At 41.9% G+C, this 22,803-nt stretch overlaps 1 protein-coding gene across 1 annotated transcript in view; it reads right to left on the minus strand.

Moving 5' to 3' along the window:
• Positions 1–3,778: 3,778 nt before the first annotated feature.
• Positions 3,779–22,803, minus strand: part of SHB (SH2 domain containing adaptor protein B) — a 66,602-nt gene continuing 47,577 nt past the window's right edge. The window contains exons 5-6 of the mRNA XM_030470862.1: positions 19,443–19,562; positions 3,779–6,719 (exon numbers count right to left, since the gene is read on the minus strand). Coding sequence (XP_030326722.1) covers positions 6,536–6,719; positions 19,443–19,562 — 304 coding nt within the window. The 3' untranslated portion in view covers positions 3,779–6,535. The remainder of the gene's footprint in view (positions 6,720–19,442; positions 19,563–22,803) is intronic.

A 22,803-nucleotide genomic window follows, 5' to 3' on the forward strand; every position in this document is an offset into this window, starting at 1 on the left:
GACAGTTACCTCCTGAAAAGTATACGGATGTTGTTATGTAGAGAGAAAGTTAGAAAGGCGAAGGCACAGATGGAAGTAAATCTGGGCACTGCCATAAAAGATAATAAAAATTACTTTTACAAATATATCAGCAATAAAAGGAGGGCCAAGGAGAACCTCCATTTTCTACTTGATACTAGGGGAAGCCTAGTGACTGAGGATGAGGAAACTTAATGCTGGGTATCCTCAGGGTACTCAGTTCCCTGAGCTGGATTGCAGAGATGGGGAGCTGATTGAAGTCCCCATAATCCAGGAAGAAATGGTTAGCGACCACTTGCTGCACTTAGATGTATACAAGTCTGTAGGACTGGATGGGTTATACCCAAGAGTGCTGAAGAAGCTGGCAGAGGAGCTTGCTAAGCCACTGTCCATCATCTATTAGCAGTCCTGGTCTAGTGGGCAGGTCCCAGAGGACTGGAGGTTGGCCAATGTGACGTCTCTCCAAAAAAAAGGGCAGGAAGGAGTATCCCGGAAACTACAGGCCTGTTAGCCTTGACCTCAGTGCTGCGGAAGGTCATGGAGCAGATGATCTTCAGTGACGTCATAAAGCACGTGCAGAAAAATGGAGGGATCAGGCGCAGTCAGCATGGGTTCAACCTGATCTATGATAAGGTGACCTGCCTGGTGGATAAGGGAAAAGCTGTGGACATTGTCTATTTGGACCTTAGTAAAGCATTTGCCACTGTTGTCCACAGTGTTCTTCTAGAGAAATTGGCTGTTCATTCCCTGGATAGGTGGATTCTTCACTGGGTTGGAAACTGGCTGGTTGGCTGTCCTGGGTTCAGCAGCAGCAGCCATTTTTTCTTGGTATTAGGGCCAGTGTTGTTTAACATCTTCATTGATGATCTGGATGAGGGGATCAAGAGCACCCTCGGTAAATTTGCAGATGACACCAGTTTGGCTTGGACTGTTGATCTGTTGGAGGATAGGAAGGCTCTGCAGAGGGATCTGGGCAGGCTGGATCACACAGTGGTATGAGGTTCAAGAAGTCAAAGTGCCGGGTCCTGCACTTGGGCCACAGCAACCCCATGCAATGCTCCAGGCTTGGGGAAGAGTGGCTGGAAAGCTGCTCATGGAAAAGGACCTGGGGGTGCTGACTGACAGAGCTGAACATGAGCCAGCTTGTGCCCAGGCAGCCAAGAAGGCCAACAGCATCCTGGCCTGTATCAGCAACAGTGTGGCCAGCAGGGCCAGGGCAGTGATCATCCCCCTGTACTGGGCACTGGTGAGGCTGCACCTCGAATCCTGTGTTCAGTTCTGGGCCCCTCACTACAAGAGAGACATTGAGGTGCTGGAGCGAGTCCAGAGAAGGGCAACAGAGCTGGAGAAGGGCCTGGAGCACAAGTGTGATGAGGAACAGCTGAGGGAACTTCGGGGGGGTTTAGTCTGGAGAAGAGAAGGCTCAGGGGGGACCTTATTGCTCTCTACAACTACCTGAAAGGAGGATGGAGCCAGGAGGTGGCTGGTCTCTACTCCCAAGGAACAAGGGATAGGACAGGAGGAAACGGCCTCAAGCTGTGCCAGGGGAGGTTTAGACTGGATGTTAGGAACAATTTCTTCCCCAGAAGGGTGTTCAGGCATTGGAACAGGCTGCCCAGGGCAGTGGTGGAATCACAGGTCCTGGAAGTTTTCACAAACTGTGTAGATGAGTCCTTAGTGACATGGTTTAGTGGCGGCCTTGGCAGTGCTGGGGTAATGGTTGGACTTTATGATATTAAAGGTCTTTTCGAACCTAGCTGATTCTATGGCTGTATGATTTTAGCACAGGCATTTGGAGCACTTACGTAAGTGGTCATTCTGTTCATGGAATTTCAGATGCTGCTTGGACTCTTTCATAGATGGAAATAGATCTTCTGCTCCTGAGTTGTGCAATTAACTTCTCTGACCCCTGGTAAGTGCAGCTCCAAAATCTCAATGATCAGCCTTGGATTAATCAGGGGTTCTTCGCCACCCCCTCCAGGAGATTGCAGCATCTCCTGAGGTGATATATCTTACACTTATCACCAGTTTGAATGGAGCCCATGCCTATTTCCTGTGCCATTTCCAGCTTCGCCTGTTGTAAGGGTCGCTGTTGCTTGGTTCCCCACATAAACCAATCTTACTTACACCACCAATTATAGTGTTTTGGCTAGTTGATATACCCAGGAATGTGCATTTTGTCAGAATCCTACCATCCCAAGGGAATGCTTAAACTTCCTTCTTCTTGGTAGATTTGTGTCTGGGAACTGTCAGCAGCAATAAATGCAATCCAGAGACCCTGAAAGACACTTGAGCACAGGCAACGTTCAGATGGATCTTGTCACTGAACTAACTACAAGGTCTAGAGCACTGAGGTACACAGCAATTCTGAACTGTGAGTATATGGTTCTCGGAGTAAGCTCAAGGTCTGAGACAGGCAATAACATGCTGCAGAAAATGGGATTGTAAATGGTCATCCCTTGCAACCTATGAACATCCTTTTAGTAGGACTTCCATTTGGTTCATTTCAGACCAACAACTTTCTTTAGCTGCTGCTGTTTCCTTCCTTCCCTTTTTCTTCCCTTCTTACTGGGGGCTCCAGCAAGAAGTAACAAAAGGAAGCAATTTGCAGTGTTTTATATGGGATCATTTCATATGATTAAAAAGGAAAGAATGTACAAAACCCAACTGACTCTCCACTGTTCATTCCCTTCTCCCCTTACTCAAACCATGGATGCAGATGTGTCTGTTTCATTTCTGTTTTGTTTTCCCGCAAGGAGGTAGTGCAGCAGTGTGTCGGGTGGGGTTGTTTGTTTATCTATTTATTTATTTAAACAAGTGTTAAGACCTTCCTTGTTCAGCTCAGGTACCACCCTAGGTACAACCTGAGGCTAGCATGAATAACTAAACAGCAGCAGAGGACCAGCTCAGTACCCCAGATTGTAGCTTAGCAGTGCAGCAGGTTGAATATGGTAATCAGAGCTTGAGTGAAAGATAGCATTTGCAGCCTCCACCAACATTGTCACACAGTATTTGTGTTGCTAACTTGAGACATGACAGCAAGAGAAAGGGCAAATCCTGAACCTCGTTGGGATCACAAGGAGCAGCACATCCTCCAGCAGTCATCCTCCAAGCAGCAGCGGTTTTCCTGGAAGCACAGACTCAGGCCATGTTCTTTGAGAAGCTGGAAATGTGTGTTTTGTACCTTTGCACTTTAGAGAGCCCCACACTTTGCATCCTGGCTCTAAAGACTTTATCTCAGAGAATACACTATTATCAAGAACAGAAGCCATAGTGATGACTGTACATCCACAAACCTTTATGATTTTTCCAATTATGGAAGGAGCTGGGAGATGTAATCTTGGCCACTCTCCTACCCATCATACAGATGTGCACAGCTCGGGGGCTTTCACTACACTGAGAAATACTCATCAAAATAGAAGCCTAATTAACACCTCTTACAAAGTCTGCAGAAAGTGATACACTAGTGTTACGCTCTAAACAGCAATAATTGGTTTCCTTGAGCATCTCAAGCAATTTTACAGCAGTATCATTCACACATGTACTTGGGCAGTTTTGGCACAGCCCTTGAAAATGTGTAAACTGTCAAGATAATTACTCAAGGCAGAACTGAGACTCACTCCAAACCAGATTATAGCCTAATGATGACTTTCACTACACAATCAAGACACACAAACGCAAGTTGTTCCAAAAGGCTGCTTCTGCTATTAGCTGTTGAAGACAATCAGATTAACATTAACAATTAGAGGAAGAAAAGGGAGAAGTTTGGGGTTTTTTTAATAAACTTTTAATGTGCTATATAGGCATGATCGCTACGAGATCTTCCACCTATACGCAATACTACACACTGCAACACGCCGCATTTTCACTGTACAGTAAAAAGTCTGGGAAGAATATTCCTTCACTGGAAAAATATCATACAATCACTTAAATAAACAAAGACAGCATTACAGTGCAAACAAAAATCCCCATTTTATTTATTCTGCAATTAATGAGCACTTTCTAAAGTCTTTTTTAAAAAAATTAATAATAATAAAAAAAAAAACTTCGACAGACAACCAACATTTTCTGAGATTATTTCCTCTTGCTGAACCAAGAAACCTGATCTGATCCTTGAAGCCGTAATAAACTGTATACACATTTATGTGATGCCTATTCACCTGATTTGTATGAAGCAAGGGATCCCAGCCCAAAATCTGCAGACAGCAATAAAGTGGCACCTGCTGGCTTCAGCTGACTTTCAGTCATGCCCATGACAAGATTCGGTACAACGGTCATCCCCGTGAGGTAAATATAATGTGCTTAAGGAAGCCTAGCAAGACCTTGGTTGCTGTTGGTTTCTACTGGTAATTGCTCTTAGAGAGAGGAGGGGCATACTTTTCCATTACAGGATTAAAATAGGCCACAGAACAGCAATATTGCCAAATTCTCAAAAATGCACTGCAACATGCAAAAGAAGAAATGTGACATACCTCTGTCTCAAGGGGCATGATGGAGTTGCCAAAGCCCACACAGGCAAAGACTCAGAGAGCAGCAGATTCAATCTAATTCCTAACCTCTGCAAGCTCTGCCGCCTTCATGTACTCCTACTCTGGTGGAAGAATAATGTGCTACCTTAAAAGTGCCTTACCAATTGGGTGATGTTAGGAGGAGAATGAAGAGTTCTGCAAAGACTTTAGGGAAATAAAAAGCACATGTAGGTGAGTATGTGAAAAAGGCGATGTTTGGTTTTACTGGAGAGGAATGTTGTCTCTTTGTATTCTATTGTGCCACCCTTCTCTCAGAAAACCACCAAGAGCCTATTACAATGCAGATTCAAATTCTGGGTGAGACAGCTGCAGTTTGACCAACTACTGTTGCTGCACAGAGTGACAGTGGGCTCCTCGTATATGTGATCCAGTCTGGTTCAAACTGTGTTGGATGTCACATAAAGAACAAGGCAAGCTTAAAAGGAAGCATAACATTCATCACCAGTGACATATGGGACATCCTTGAGGTTCTTATCAGATCACACAAGACAATGAAGCACTACTTTTACAGGCAGTAAGTGGTTATTCCATTACCATTTTCCTATTTGCACTTCTTTCTAAGCATACATAAAATGGAAGAGTAGTAGGTAAGAAAGCTGAATTAAATAACACACAATTTCACAGTCCTATTGCAGCCTGTAAAATACATATACTGCATATAACCAGTTTGCTACTACAACAGCTGATGGGTTAATGCACATCATTCTAGACATAGGTGGGAAATGGTACAAAGTGAGAACTACCAGGCTATTGATTGTCCAGTTCTAATTTCTGCACAATTATATATATATCTATTTCATTTATCCCCTTCAACGAGCACACAAAGCGTGTAGAAAATATCTCTCATGTAGATGGGCACTGAGTTGGCAGGACTAAGGTACAGAGCAGCTTGTGCAGTGCTTCTGGCTGACAGTGATTGAAATACAGCAGGAGGCTTCTGCTTATGGTGAAAATGAACACTGGCCAGAAGGTTTGTGTCAAGCAACCTTGTTTTAAGAATGTCTTGATACGCCAGAAAAAAAAAGTTTCTGCTACATACTAAAGTTCTCATTTGTACAGCTGCAAATGTCATCTTGGAAAGGCAGTGTGACACACACTTGTTAGTCTGCTATCTCAGTAGGACGACTGTCTGATACAGATGAATGAGCAAGTGAAGATTTTGCCTACAAAGCTTTATAAAAGCCTTTGACCACCCGCATGCATAAATACTAACCCATATATTAAAATGCCTCATTCTTAACTACGTAAAACATTACGGTTTAACTGCACCAAACAGAATTAGCTGCCTGCATCTATGAATGAAACTTGCAAATGAAGACAGTAACCCTTAAGAGATTATTTTACCAAAAAGGATAAAAATATATAACAAACTACTTTTTCATTACATTCCATCTTCATAAATAATTGACCGTGATTTGCTTTTACAAAATTATTTTCAGATTGTGTGCCTAATAGGAGTTCGACATTTGACTACCCCAAGAAACTGCCTTAAAAAAAAACCCCCAAAACCCACCAAGCTAAGTGAGCAGAGCCACAGGGACTCGCCTGCTAAGCAGCTTCTTCTCAAGTCCACCAAGGGACTCTGGGGTCCCTCAGAGTCAAGTTACTCTTTCACATGAAGAAGTTTCTCAGGGTAGCAAGAGAATAAAAGTTGCTGGTGTTTTACTGCTGAGAAGAACTTGTTGATTCTTCTCAAAACATGGAGGAAGAACTGCCGTTGGGAAGTACTTTCATTCACAGAGAAGCTCTGTGAAGGTTGTCTATTCTCTTTGTACTAAAATTAGATTTCTTTCTGTTATGTAGAAGCCTGGTTCTAGAGGCACCCTGCAACATAAGAGTACCATACACAACTCTGCAGAGCACCCACGTTCCCAAGACTAAAGGCTGCCACTCCATCACAGACTCAAGCACTGAATTCTGGCAATGAATTCTGTGCAACCCAGCTTACCTCTCACCTCCCATCCACAGGAAGGGGTGAGACTAGATTATTAGAGGGTCCGCACAGCCACAGGGTAGAGCAGTGACAAGTGTTCTGCTCCTTTGATAGGCAGCTTTTTTGTAGTGTAGTAGTGGATGACTTCAGGAACACTGTCGAAAGGAGGGCTGTTCTGACCCAGGATGTATTTCTCTTTGGTCTTCATCAGTTTCATGTGCATAAAACCTTGACTGCTCCTGCAAGGAGAGCAAAGTGTTAGTTCATGCTTACGCATAGGGAAGAGGGGAACAGAACCACAACAGGCTCTCCTTCATGTAAGGGAAAGTAGGATAACAACATACAGATAGTTGCTGGGTGACAGGCCAAGACAGCGGCCAGACCCTGACAGACAATGAAAGCCTGCAAACCCCCAAGGACAGTCCAACACAAAGGCAGCCTAACCCACTATGTTGTTTTCCCCATACGCTGTCTGGATCCAGGTGCAAGGCTGGAGATGATCCAGAGGTGTGCCAGAGGACAACTCTTTCCTGTCCTACCCCAGTGTTTTCCTGTTTACTGTTCACTACAGCCAATCATTACTTCTGGACCAAAAGGTGTCATTAGTTTTGGCCTGCCAGAGGGCTGAGGCCCTCTTCATAGACACAGAGGCAGGTCATGAGCCTCACTCAGATGAAGCAAGGCCTGCCCTTCTCTGTCCTGTTACCCACAGGACAGACAACACTCATTCCAGCCTGGCAGCATCTGCCCAGAACACGGCTATGTGCAGAACCTGGTGGTTTCAGCTGAGATGAGCTCATTCACCAGATGAGCCCATTCCCAACATCAGTGGCATAAAGGCTTTCACCTGCCCTCTACTGAGCAAAGGCTGCTATCCTGCAGCCTTTCTGCAGACAGAAACCAGTCTGTGACTTCCACACCTGCCCTAGGTTCAGTTGTAACAGTCATTTTTCCCCTTCCTAGTAGCTGGTGCAGTGCTGTGTTATGGATTTAGTCCGAGAACAGTGCTGATAACACACCGATGGTTTAACTGTTGCTAAGTAATGCTTACCCTGATCAAGGACTTTTCAGTCTCATGTTCTGCCAGTGAGGAGGGGCACAAGAAGCCGGGAGGAAGCAGAGACAGGACAGCTGACCCAAACTGGCCAAAGGGGTATTCCATACCACAGCACAACATGCCCAGTAATAAACTGGGGAGAGTTACCCAGAAGGCCCAGATGGCTGCTCAGGCTGGGCTGGGTATTGGTCGATGGGTGGTGAGCAATTGTATTGTGCAGCACTTGGGTTTATAGGGTTATTTTTCCTTCCCTTTTTAGTTTTATCCCCTTGTTATTTCCCTTATCATTATTATTATTGGTGGTAGCAGCAGTAGTTTTGGATTGTACCTTAGTTGCTGGACTCTTCTTATCTCAACCCATGGGATTTACATTCCTCCGATTCTCCTCCCCATCCCACCAGGAGCAAGAGGTAAGAAGGAGGGGAGTGAGCAAGCAGCTACATGGTTCTGAGTTACTGGATGGGCTTAAACCACAACATCAGAAGCATTCAGTTCCTAGATGACCTGCCTGCACAGTGCATTGCCTTTTTCAGGGAAGGCTCATGATTACACAGGGAAGACTTGCATGGTAATAACTGCCCTGTCTGCTTCTGCAGAAGCAACCCATCCAACACAATGCCACTCTGAGGGGTAGCACCCACACTGCCATACAGTACAGTAGTGGTAGAGCTGACCTCATCTCTTCCCAGCAGTGATCCTTCAGTGTCTGCTGTCCTTAGCATGTCATACAGGCTATTTTAAGAGTATAGAGTTTAGCTAGAACAAAACAAGAGCAAAGGACACCTCCTACACTTCAAGATGTTAAATAAGGCCTAGGTAGAGGGTTTTTACAGCTTGCTTCATGTCCCACTCCCTAACTTGTGGCTCCAAACCATTGCCTCTTCCAAGTGTGTCCAGGGACAAATATAATACTGTTAAAAACTGGAGTCGGTCTCTGTCAGCAAGAAAAAAAACAGTATAAGATGACACAGAAAGCTACAGCAGGAAAACAGATCATGCCATGTTAAAAAAAGCTTCTCTAAAATCTGCCATTTTCTACTTAGCAGGTGTAGCATTCCCTCCAGCAGTGCTTGTAGCACTATAAAGCTCATATCTTTCAGATGTATTCCACAATTCTCTGAGGAAGTGACCCTTTATTTTAAGCAGAAACTACTACAGACACTGTAATTATACCTCTACACACTTAAAATCATGCTTTAAATATCAATTTCTTAGCAGAAAAAACATCTCTTTTGAATCATAATGGCTTTTTTTTTTTTTTTTTTTTTTTTTGCTTTAAACAAAGGTGCCATCTTTAAATACTTTGTTATGAGGACAGATGTATTGTTCCGTTCCTTCAGTTCACTATGCATCTGCTTTGCTACAAGATGCCTTAAAAAGATAAATTAATGGAATCCCAGGTGCATACTTATTTCAGGAGTATAGCAAGAACTGGAGAACAATCTACCAAATGCACTTCAATACAGAAAGGGCCAGGACACATGCCCTTTTCGCAACAGAAAGAAAACATATGTAAACAAACTGCTACAAGCTGTGCATTCATGACAGTTGTTGCTTCCCTAAGAAACACCTATATCTAGGTTTGGGTAGTACATAGTCATAAAGTATATGATGTCTATGGCTGCCAGAATTCCACAAACAAAAAGCATCTTCTCTGTATCATGACAGGTCAGCCTTTTAGGAGGCCACATGGTTTGTGAAGATGAGTAAAAAAGAATGTGACATAGAAGTTATGGATAGCAGCCTGATGGAATTCCAAGGCAAATAGAAAGCTTCTGCCCATGGGAGGGAATAAACCCAGGCAGCAGCGCAAGCTGGGGCATGACTGGCCAGAAAAGGAACTGTGGTGGACAGGACGCAGAGCATGTCTGCCCATGAAGGCCTACTGCAGCCTGGGCTGTGTAGCAAAAGTGTGGCCAGCTGCTGGAAGAAAGTGAGTACTTCCTCTACATAGCACTGGTGAGACTGCAGCTGTACCTGCAACTGGTGCAAGGACTGCCCGTAAAAAAGAGAAGCCAACATTAGCACAAGTCCAGAGCAGGGCCACTAAACATGGCCTGGGGTGGCAGCACATGATATACAAGGACAGGCTGAGTGAACTGTGTCTGTTCAGTCTGGAGAAGAAGAGGTGAGATGCAGGGTGTCAGGCTGCAGTCATCCATTGCCTAAATGGGAGAGTTGCAGAGAAAATGGAAATTTGAGTCAACAAGCCTGAACTGCAACAAAGAGAGTTCCCACTGGACATAGGGGAAAACCTCCTGCTCATGAGAGTGGTGCAGCCCTGGGACCCGGCTCTGACAGATCAGGAGGAATCCATCCTCACAAGTTTTCCAAATTTGCCTGGCCTATACAAAGCACTCAACGACCTGATGAGCATATCCTGGTTGGAGCAGAGGGTTGGACTTGACACCTCCAGAGGTCAATTCCCAAATAGATCTCTCTATGATTCCATGACTAACCTTTACCATTTGTATATTTTCAGCCACTAAGTCGAGCTTCTAGTTTGACAACAATTTTGGTTTGAAACATTTGTAAAAATGTACTATTGAAGAAAAAATATCAAAAAAAAAAAAAAAAAAAGGAATCAAAGAAACCTGTGAAATTAAATGTCAGGACTTCTAAGTAAAACTTTCCTGAAATTGAAAATGTGGGACTTGTGGCATTATTTCACAAGAGAGCACACAAAATCCACCTCCATTTCAAGCTAGGCACAAAACACTATTAAGGGGAGACTTTATTTACATATAGGTCTCCTGTTAAAACCAACTGCTAGCTATGGTCTTTGTGGAACATGCCATATGATTCGACTGTCAAGTGGCCATGTGCAGATGAAAACTTGTGAGGTTGTCTTCATTCAAGTTATCAGTAATCTTCAATCTCTTCTGGTATGCCTGGACTCATAAAGAATCGGTGCCTAGTAGTAACTGGCAGGGCAGAAGGCATCTACACTTATTTAACAGCCCTGTTGCTGCTAGACCAGTGACTAGGATTACAGCAACACTGTTCTGAAAGGAACCTAGAAGTTGTACCCCTCTCTCTTCTTCTCTTCCAAACCTTTTAGATTTAAGCTCTGATTTCAGTATGCAGGAAGATTGCTGAAATTTCAGGTAGCAATGAAGGAAAAACTTCATGATTGAACTCGTGATAAATCAGTTTCTGCTTAGCTTTCTAAACACTGTTGGAGTCTACCTGAAGCAAGCAGACATGTGCCTGACAGTGAGTAGTCCTGGTTTTGGAATACTGATTTCTCATCTCTTTCAACAGCAATAACCATTAGAACCCGCCAGGCCCAAGGTTTTCAAAGAGCAGAACCTAAACACCAATCCCAAATTAACATATGTGAACACTGATAAAAGCCAGTGCCTTGAAGAGGCGAGACACACATTTTGCAAGAGAAGATGCTGGGACCTGACCTAAGTCCTGTGATACTGTTACTATGTGAATTCTGAATGCCACTGTGGTTTATCAAGTGTTGCAATAATTCTGAAGTTTTTGTTCAACTGAGGGAAAACAGGGACAAAACAGTGCCATTACATACAGTATTCGTTCCTTCCTTTCCTTACTGCAACTATTCCCATGGATTTCAAATACAGAATAGGAGAATTCCTAGTTGCTAATCCCTGCACCAAATTGCTTTGTAATTCTCAAGCACAGATATTTATACAGACACAATACTTGATACATGACTAATAGTCACACCTTGCTTAAAATGTTTTGCAACACAATCATAAAACCAAGCAACTTTGAGTTACAGCCTTCCCACACATTTTCCTTCAGTTTTCAAAAGCCAGTAAGGATAGGAAAGGAATTGTGCAGACAGCTCATCAGACTGTGCTTTATTTTGATCTTATGCCTGAAAGGCAATACAAGAACATTCAAGAAATATTAATTAGATATTAAACCTAGTAATTTTTTTCCATAAAATGTTAATGGTTTTGAAAGATCATTCATGTTCACAATCGGAAAAATTGGCCAAGTTTCTGAACACTGTTTTTGCTGAAGAAAATGCTGTTTTGTCAGAGCAGATTTTCTGCATTCATTTTGATGAAATGTCACCTGGACAAGGAAAAAAGCAACAACTTTGCAGTAACATCAGAAAAATAACATTCTAGCAATGTAGGAAGCAGGTTTTGTTGTTTTGTTTTTCCATTCTGAAATGCCTTTCCATTTTAATGTATTATATGCTGTCACTTTAAGCAAAACCTATAATGTTTCATGCTAACCTACAGCAACAAAGCAATAAATTAAAATTTCCTCTGAAAAAATATCACACACCCCCACCCTCCCTCCCCCACCTCCAATAACTCACTGCTTTGAAAAATCATTTACTGGAGCATTTACTTTTTTTTTTTCAAGCACAGAATACACAACACTGTCATTCTATAACTGACAGCCACTGTCTCCATGGTATACCAAACAATGTCTCTTCCCCTACTAGCAAGGGCTGCAGCATTGTAACAGCATCCAGTACATGTGAAGACCACTCTACTGAGCCAAGGCTCCATTCTCTATAATCAATTCCCATCCACTGTTATGCAGTTAGTAAAGATGTTTAGCTTGTTGAAGTTCTGTAGAAGTGACAAAATCCTTGCTGTTCCTATCATTACTGTTTAGGCCAACACCAGGCTAGTAATACACGTTTAAATACTTTTATTCAATTGCTAATTTAGAGAGCCATCAAAAATCCCACTACATCTTCATAAATTACATTGTCAGGAAGAAACTTTTATTTTCTTACAATATCGCAACAGCTACTTTCCACAAATATATTGCCATGTTTTAAATCAGCTAAAAAGTACAAAGTCCAGCATTAATCCAAACCCAGAACTATCCAAAGTCTACGTTCTTAACTTTGGAAAACCTCTTCTACAGATGAATCTTTCATTTTCATAATGACAAAACACTTTGCTTGCAGTGACCTTTGCTATTTAGGGAAAACCACATGCCTGTTTCTGAGTCCACAGGATCAGGATGTCAGTAGACACCATCCTCTCTGAATTCAGCTCTGTTCTCCCTCCAGTGGCAATGATTGTGCACTAATCATCTGACAGAGCAGAAAGCAAGGCCCATTACTGTTTTCGCTCAGTCTGCACATTTAGCTGAGTTGTGAAATAATCCTAATCTAAAATCCAACCACATTTCCTGAAATTGAAATGTGAGTCAGGAAATGAAAGCGGTGCAGGTGTGGCACATGCTGCTGCAAAAAGCCATGGGAAGGGAAAACCCTGACTGAAAGAATTAGCTATTAGGGCCCAGGTGACGGCTGGTCTTCACTGAGCAAGACTGAAATATAATAACCTATACTGAGATGTTCTATTATTACATTAGAAATGCACCTCTATGAGCTTCGTCAGCGGTCATGGACTGGGAGCCCTGGTCACAACACAATTTACCAGGATTATAGATTGCCAGTTTTTACCCAGCCTTATGCAATTAAAACTAGGTTTAAGTAAAGAGTGGGAGGGTGTGAGTGAGCCAAATACCTACAACCCTGTTTCCTCTTTTCCTACAGAAAAAAGAAAAACCAAGAAACAGTGCTGGCCTGCTGTAGGAGGTATAAAAGCATGCACAGCTGCCCCTCAGGCCTTTGGAACCTGTTTGTTCTGGGAAGATAGATCATATTCCTTCCTTCAGCTATGGAGAACAATGCTGACAAGGAAGCCCAGTTTCTGGATTACAATCCACAGAAAGATACATTTTGCCTCAAACACTTGCCATCAACAGTAATAGTTCTTTGTTTCTAACTGAGATGAGCTGTACCTCATAAAGATCTTCTTTGTTGACCCTAGATGTAGCCAATTCACATGTAATTATTTTTCCTTAGGTAAACTATATCAAAATAACAGACATTGACTTGAACAACTTAAACCACCTTGATGTTTTATCTACAGTTGCATTTTAATTTGTTAACAAAGCAACTTGGACACTTTTTTAATACCTTTGGAATGGTAATTTTTGGAATTTGAATCAGACAGAAAACTCATGCAAATTCCCCATGTGAGTTAAGCCTGTCTGGCTTAAAGTCCATGGAACAAAGAAAGATTTCCTGCTGTTGGAAAAGATTATCTTAAGAGATGTCTCCATTGTGCAATCTTCAATTGTATTAAATGGAATTGAGCAAGTGCTACCATTTTTAAGTTTTCAAATGCAGTAATACTTGTATAGATTCTCATTGCCAGACATTGCTGTGTTTTGAGAAACCTGAAGCTAGTCTTTTGTTACTAGAGAAAAAGAAAATCATAAACCCAAAACCCAGAGTAACAACCTCATGAAGCTAAAGAATAGACTTTAAATCACTGTCACTTAATCTCAGTACAAAATTAGTGCGTTTTCCTTCTTCCTTGAATCAGAAATGTATGATATTTATCTGAAAAAAAATGCTATCTCACACATGCTGATTAATGTCCCTGAGCAGCACAGACACATCTAAAACCCAATGGTGAATATGAATGCCTGGAAGAAGCACGCAACATTTGGACAGGAACAGATGCTGCAGTTTTGCCCAAGAATGATCTTAGACACAGAGCTACACAATTACCAGGGCATATCTCACTCCATAAAGCAATTCCAACATCTCACTGACCTATATATGAACTATTTTCCCATTTCTATGACTAAGTAGAATAATTTTGGCCTAAACAACAATAATAATAAAGAAAACACAGTGTCATCAATCAAGTAATGCAACCACAGATGACAGAAGTAACTCATTAGATTTCAGTATCAACCCAATCAGATATTGGAACCCTTGCTTTAGTAAACTAAAATGGAAAAAGGTAGTGCTCCTACTTCTTCAAACACAAGTTCCTTTGGCTCCCATAGCATTCAGGTAGACTTGGAACTGCATTTTAGAAAAGCCAGTTTCAGCTGCCTAATTTTTTCCAATTGTAGGCAGCATTCTGTCAGTCTCTTGACAACCTATTTCTAGCAAGATTTAAAAAAAACAAAACCAAAAACAAACCAACCAAAACCCAACTAAATTAAATCTCTATCTTTTTATTCTTTAATGTGGTTCATTTGTGCAGTTACACAACAAAGACCATTTTATTATTTGTCCCAGAACAATGTTCTGTGCCAACAATTTTTGCACATTTTTGCAGTGAGAGCGCTAGTAGTAGAGTGCCAGAAACTTAATACTGGAATTCACTGCCTTTTCCTAGTCAACCCTCATAAACATCCAAATCAGCCATATTAACAGCAGAATTTGCTCTCAACACAGATTAAAGGATTTGCCACAAGATGACAATTAACAGTCAAATGCTCCTCACAGAACAAGGGGGAACTGCGAGTTCATTCCCATGTATGCGTGTGGCTTTGTGTAAATTCAACTTTTCCATAGTATTTTCCATGTTATCTCTCCCTCACAGATACTCAATATGTGTAATACTTTATTTCATGTAGTCACTCATGTGAGCATACAGATATTCTGCCTGTCCCTTACCTATCCCTATCACAGGCTGATACATATCCCTATACCACAGCCTAATGGGAGGATGCAGGCTACAGACAGCCAAGTGCTTTTCAGAGCACATTAATTAGCAATTGAAAAGTGACTGTGGTTATTTGAAAGTATTTCATTACGGCTTCTGCAGCAAGTCATAATTTTTAATCAATGTCCTTAAACAGTGAAGCAATCTCTTCTCAAACTTATTACACAAAGAAAGTAACAATAAGACATCACACTTGATTAGATAACCAAGGACAAATTTGATAATCACTTTAGGACTCTAGTCCAATACACTGCCAGAGCTAGCCTGGATAGCTTAAATCTTCAGCACTGCTTTCCCATGTTCAAAGCAGGGTCATAGCAGAGACCATATCCATTGCTTTAGGGCTCTTGTTGCCTGAATTTCAACACAGCTGAATTAGGAAACAAGCCTTAAGGGGGCAGCCAGAAGCAGCTCTAGTGTTCTAGTGTAGAAAATATCCATTCAAGCTGGACTCTAGGAGACGCAAATCCAGTATACATCTAGTTCTCCTGTTGTAACACGAACCCCTTCAGTTTGGCTGTTGAGCACCTTACACCAACAGGTTTTTCTTGGTTTACTGTGCCCAGCTGTGGGGTAGTACTCCCTTCTCTCCTATAAATCAGAGAGCCTTCCAGCCTCTCATGTGGAGGGTCCAAACTCTAGACAACTCCACCCGCTTTTTCAAGTTTGACAACATTCTTTTTTGAGAGCTGGTTTTCACACAACCAACATACATTCAGCCCTTAAGGTCTCATTCAGTTTTCCTTGAGACCACACAGCTGATAGAGGACTTGGTGGTCTACCCCGGCAATTCTCCTACTTTATGAGAAGGAGGTATGTTCTTAGAAATGACACAGAAAGGAAAGCAGAAACTCACTAGATTTGACAGAGGTGGGGAAGCTGAGAGATATTATGCTTAAAATCTAGTAAACCTTTCTATTTCAGATGTTTCTAGGAAGCCTTTGTTCTCTTCCTCTCTTTTGCTTCTGGCAAGAAATGTAACCAAGGATGGGCTTTTGTGAATCACAGGTAACCTACTATTTGAACAGACGCACCAGCTCAAAGACATACAACAGTAGCAGTGGCCCCAAGCCCCAGACCCCTTCCTTTGGTTATAACAAGCCAAGAGAAGGCGCTACGTGCTTTAATGGGAATCAAACAACGTGAACGAGTTTCTCCCAAGCAAAGGATTTCAGGACAATCTTGTTCCGTAAGGCTTTCAAAGCACTGTGCAACAGCCCATGGTGAACACATTGCATCTAGTTTCTATTGCATTAGCACATCTCCTAGCACTGACAAAAAGCACCAAGCATGCAGGTGCTAGGGATAGACAGACTTCAAGCAGAGGGGGCACTGGAAATACCTAAGGATAGCAGTCCTTCAGTTCTGTCAGAGAATAAAAGCCCTTGCTGCTCCTACGCCCCTCCAGACTACTTAAGACCTGCTGTGTAGCACATAGTGGTCTCCAGCTAAGTGATACGGAGAGCCTGAGGACAGGCATGCTTGGGCGTGCTACCATTTGGAGCGGATCGGTCTGCACAGCCCTTGATCTAGAGACCTTTAGGGTCCCATAGGCAGCCTTGAGACATTGCTGAGATCATTCTGGTATTTCAGCTCACAAAGTCACGATTCAGTCACAGTCCGCCTATGTTAAGCCATGCTCTATGGTTTTTGAATAAAAGCGTTGAAGAGGTAGCATTAAGGAGGTTTTGCAATAGGACCTGGGTGCGCTTGGTGGGTAATGCAGGAGGATGAGGAATTCCAGTGTGTTCCTCACGGGGATTTGATTTTGGGTGAGAACAGCCAATAAATTAAACTACATGATGTTAACTGCTCCATAATACTGTACATATTGTCACTTTGGCTGTATGCCTATGGTGGCTATATGTCCATCACTGGACACTGGGCACCTCATGGCATCTGTCTCCAGATTTGAGGATTGGAACCCATCTCCCTTTTGATTAATGAAGAATGATCCGGAAAAGTGCAGCGGTGATGGAATCACAACTGGCTTCAGTATTCAGCAATCCAGCACCACACACAACCTTTCCTGCCCCGAAAGACTGTTGTAACAGATGGAGCCCAATGTCATGGACTCAATGAACTCAATGCCCTTTATAAGCGCAGTCCATAGACTATGAGAATGATATCTCTGTGTGTGTATATATATATATATACAGGGCGTGCTGACTGACGGAGCTGAACACGAGCCAGCTTGATGCCCAGGCAGCCAAGGCGGCCAATGGCACCCTGACCCATATCAGCAACAGTGTGGCCAGCAGGGCCAGGGCAGTGAGCATTCCCCCTGTACTGGGCACTGGTGAGGCTGCACCTTGAATCCTGTGTTCAGTTCTGGGCCCCTCACTACAAGAGAGACATTGAGATGCTGGAGCAGGTCCAGAGAAGGGCAGTGGAGCTGGTGAAGGGCCTGGAGCACAAGTGTGATGAGAAACAGCTGAGGGAACTGGGGGGTTTAGTCTGGAGAAGAGAAAGCTCAGGGGGAACCTTATCGCTCTCTTCAACTACCTGAAAGGAGGATGGAGCCAGGAAGCAGCTGGTCTCTTCTCCCAAGGAAGAAGTGACAGGACAAGAGGAAATGGCCTCAAGCTGCGCCAGAGGAGGTTTAGACTGGATATTAGGCCCCAGAAGGGTGGTCAGGCATTGGAACAGGCTGCCCAGGGCAATGGTGGAATCACTGTCCCTGGAAGTGTTCACAAACTGTGTAGACAGGCCCTTAGTGACATGGGTTAGTGGTGGCCTTGGCAGTGTCGGGGCAATGGCTGGACTTGATAATTTTGAAGATCTTTTCCAACCTTGCTGATTCTATGACTACAAAGAGTCTCTTATTCAGTTGGCATAATCAAAACCACTGTGATAAGGGACCTGCACACAACTCCAACCATGCTCATGCCAGCAGCCCAATGCCTGCAGCTCCTTTATGATTTTTTAAAGAGAAGTCCAGTTGCATACCCTACTCATATCCTAGTGATCATCATGGAAATTAACTGCCTGCCAGTGACATCAGGCAGCAGCTTAAGTCTACAATTGAATATTTCAGCAGCACTTTTCTGTAAACAGAAATAATTTTACTTCCAGCAGTGGAATCACCACTATGAAGTGAACATCCTCAGTACAATCTGAAGAGGGGATGGATGGTTGCTGTTGTGTCTATGGTTAACTCTCCCAACTACCCCATGCACACCTTGTTTGAGCACTTCGATACAAGCCATGTATCTGTGCTGGTGAAATGGGTCTTACATATATGTCACTCAAAAATGAAGCAAGTGAAAGAGTAAAAAGCCACCTGAACACTGGCTTAGCCAATTCAGTGAAGTCAACAAAACTGAAAGAACACAGAGGCTTGAAATCTCTTTGACCATCACACAGGACATGCACTTCTACTCAACCCAAAGTGGAGATACAAACCCAAACTGCAATTCGCTTGTTTAGACCAGCAGACTAAACCAAGGTAGAGTAGATGTGGCCCCTTATTTCTAAGGAACTTACGAATGTAAAAAGGATTAGGTTTGTTGCTGTCTATGTAAGTGTACCTCTTACCATCATCCCCCCGCAGTAAAATGTGTCTCCAGAACAGACCTATTAAGAAACCATGTAAAAGCCAAACTGGCATGAGTAATGCTAGTAAAAAAGGCAAGCAGGCCTGTGACCCAGACCTACCTGGAAAGGTAGATTCCACATCAGACCCTATCCTGTAACAAGGAAAGAAAGGAAACAATTCTCTTTGCACTTGTACAGCCTATACCAAGGTCAAGGGGCTTCTTGCTTTCCTGCATAGAGTGCCTGGAAACTTCCTCTGCTGGAAATGCAAGTGAGCTGATGTCCCTGCCCATGGCAGGAGGGTTGGACTAGATGATCTTTGAAGGTTCCTTCCAACCCAAACCATTCTATGACATGTTGAAGCCAATATCTGTAATGTATCCTAATCAGCCTAAGGCAGGTGGGGCAAGTTCAAAGCATCACTGACACTGGAACAACGCTCATTTCCTAATTCTGTAGATCTTTCATTATTGATCCTGGGCTTTTTACTTTCAAGAATTGTAGCAATACTGTACAGCTTTACCACAGTAAACCACACAAAGCCTTCCTTCCATGTATGAAGCAAAAGAAATAAAATCCCCAAACAACACAGTTGCTTATTACCCTGAAGCAGAAGCAGCAGGTTCATTTTGTTAAATAGGCACCAAATGAAGACTAAAAATCTCTCAACATCCTCAAATTGCAAGGTCCTAATTCAGCGATCGTCACTATATATCATGCTCACTGACAGTGTCAAACTGACTGGGTGCCCTTCTGAGCTGAACCACTGCAGCAACAGACTGGATCATTTTCTATTCTCGTACCAGAGAAGTTATAGCTTATAAAATACATTTATTATTTATTACATTACATTTATTGTTTTACTGAGAAGTACTTACTTCAGTGAAAGAGAATAGTCATGCTTGCTCGTTTGACTATTTCTTACAAGGTAGCTACACTCTTTACATAAACGTAACAGGTTTTCTGCATCTGTCCGACTGATTGCTCCATGATACCATCTAGGAAAAAGCAGAGAGATTAGTACACATATTCCAACTCATACTCCTTTCACTACTTCTTTTCTTTAAGGGATGAATAACGGTTAATATCACATAGATATCTTTTAAATCCGTATTATGGATAAAAAGCACAATGCTTGCATTATCTGTGACATATCAATATTTCAACTAATATACAAAAGAACAAAAAGAAATTAAACAAAGGCAAACAAAAAGAAAATTGCATCTGAAGAATATGAAAGTTAACAGTGGAAAACATTTGCTAAAATAAATCTTTGAGAAAGAAGAAAAGTGATAAAGTGTGAAGATCTGAAACAAAGACACTTGTTCTAAACATAGCTGTGACAAATCAGAGTGCTTTAAGTAAATCTCTGGTGGATCTGTGGAGTAGGTGTGATCAATTCAGGGAAGAAAGGAAACGGGGAGAGAAAAGGTGGGTCCTTCACTAAACTGACCACTGCAAATAACGAACCTCCTCAGCACATGCTGCTCTGTATCAGCAATTAAAATCTCACAGTCACAGTAGTGAACACTGACCCTTCTCTCAAGTTTCCAGAGCAATGTAATGTGCCTGGTCCTGCACTGGGTCAATCATCTCTGAGGAAGATTTCTCCCTTCCTGAAGTTGCCAGATGCACTTCAAAGCACAATGTGACACTACCATGCCTGCCTAAGCAGGATAATGCATACATCAGGAATGCTCTCTGTGTGTTATTACCAGGAACCGTCACTGGCCTTGTGCAAAAAGTTTTTTTCCATTTGTTGTAATTTTATTTATCTGCTGAACTTACTCTAAGGGACATGTTCCAACTAAAAAGTGAATAAAGACCAGACAAATCCCTTTGACGGAAGTCATGCTCTTAACTACCTTGTGCTGATGCCAGCTCCATGTCAAACCTGATGAACGTGCTACACAAAAGTTGGTGCTCAAATTAAAAATTCATTGTGTGCCTCGTTACAACCAGAGTCTTCATTAGAGAAAGCTAAAAAAGAGGTTTATAAATTTGTATATTTATCACAGACTAGAAAGGGAGGCCCTGGCAGTTCCATCACTTCATAAACAAAATTGAGACACAGATGCAAATGTTTTCAGGGGGTGTTCTCCCTATCTCTCATGGGATATTTACTGCTGAAGGATATTTCTGAATAAGTGATTTAAATACTAGGTTGTCTTCTGAGTGTAAGGGAAGACTATTAACTCTAAGTATGAATCAGAAAATGGTTTTAGGACAGTCTAAAAATTATTCTCATTAGCTATTTCCTATTTCTATATTTTTTTCTGACCCAGCCAAAACCAGGGAGATACCCTGGGCTCTGACGTTCAGAAGGAATTATTTCATGTATTGTTCAGATCTGGTGCTTCCTAGTTGTCAGAGAGATTCACGGAAAAAGAATGCAGGGTGCTTTCAGGAATCAAAACCTGCTTTTAAAACAAGTTGGAAGAAAAACAGTGAAGTATGAAGACAACTGCTGATGGAGAATATCTGACCCATGGAAGTTGTTTTGGCTACAGCTGAGAGTAAAGAGCAGTAGCCAAAAGCGTAATTGCTTGTGAATCACATGCCCATGCAAATGGAACACTGAGATTGCTCCTGTTCCAGCTAGGTAGCAAGATAAGCATGGTGCAATAATCAACTTAAAGTTCCTGACAAATCTGCTGTTTCAACTGTAGTGGGTCTGTTTGCCCTGGGCGTGTTTATTTTTTAAATGTTAACATACAGGTATTTGTGCAGAAGGTCAAAGACAAAATAGTGAAATGACAACTTCTGAAAGATAACAGTGCAAAAGCATGATATAAAAACCTGAAGACATGCACACCTTCTAAGATATCCTGGGAAACAGGCATACAATGCTAACCTGATAGCAAAATTCAAACATAATCGCACACTTTGACCTTTACCAGGATCTCCTCCCAGGATTGAAAGCATCCTGACTGTGGTTTATAGAATATTCTTCCTGATGTCTCTTACTTTCTCAATGGCCAGGTATCAGCTGCAGCTGAAGTGGCCGCAGCTCCACTGAAGACAGGACAGCTGCATCAATTATACAGTAAGTATAATAAGTTATTACAGCTTATATAATGCACAACACTACTCTGTTTCTGAATTGGTCAGAGCAAAACAGAAAGTCACCAGATCTTGTACATAAGGCTGGGAGGGATTCACTTTCAAGAAGACAATAGAAACAGCAGAATATACTTTCTTCTTATCACTGTTATTGAGGAAGCGGAACAAATTCATTCAACTCTCCTGGATTAATGAGTTACTAAGCTCATAGTTACAGATTTCTTAATCACAACTAAACAACTAAAAGTATTTTCTTGATATATTATTACACCTTGGTATTTCTCCCTATTTGGGAAACTTGCTAATCTACTTGTCCACTTGCATACTTCCTTTCCTCTACATCTTCTATTCCCTTCTATAAAAACAGATTCCATTTTTGTATAGAGAGATGGAATGGTTTGGCATGTACTGTGGAGAGGTCTCATACTACTAAAACTTCAGCAGTTTGAACAACTATGAATAATCTAAGGTACCATAAATTTAAACTCTTCCACTTTCTGATTATTGTCAACCGTGCATTCAATTCAGGTTTGATCCTGCATAAGGAAGAACCAAAAAGAATCTCAAGTGATTAGCACTTGACGCAAAACTAGTTTTGTGAATTTTCAGTTGTTTCTATCAATTACATGTATATATATTATATATATCAATTATATATATATCAATATTATAACCTCAGTATAACTGAGGTTATACTAAAAGAGAGAACTATACAGCAATATATTTATGAGTCAAAAGTTAATTAACAGATGCTTAACTTTCTCCAGTATTTTAAATGTACTTTTTGGGGTATGGTGGAACTACCCACACCTGAAGACCAAATTTTACAGTCAAATTTATAGCCTTTTAGTGATTTATGTAATACTATCAGTGAGCGATTTCACAATAGTGGTTGCTAGTTCCTCTGTTGGAGATAAGTATACAACCTGTCCATGAGCAGATGATTCAAAGGCTGATGTTGATTAGATGGACTATGATGGATATGTGAATGATATTATTCTTTGTTTCAAACTGAAGTTTCTGAATATTGTATGTAAAAATGGAATGTCAAAGGAAAATTAATTTCTGGAACTACCTTCTCGCAGACACAAATGACAGAGGGGGATTTTCTCCTCTTGAGGATTGGAAGTGCAAAAGCATTGCTAATCCTCTCAATATTGCTACATTCAGGAACAA

The sequence above is a fragment of the Strigops habroptila genome, chromosome Z (assembly GCF_004027225.2).
Source record: "Strigops habroptila isolate Jane chromosome Z, bStrHab1.2.pri, whole genome shotgun sequence".
Lineage (NCBI taxonomy): Eukaryota > Metazoa > Chordata > Aves > Psittaciformes > Psittacidae > Strigops > Strigops habroptila.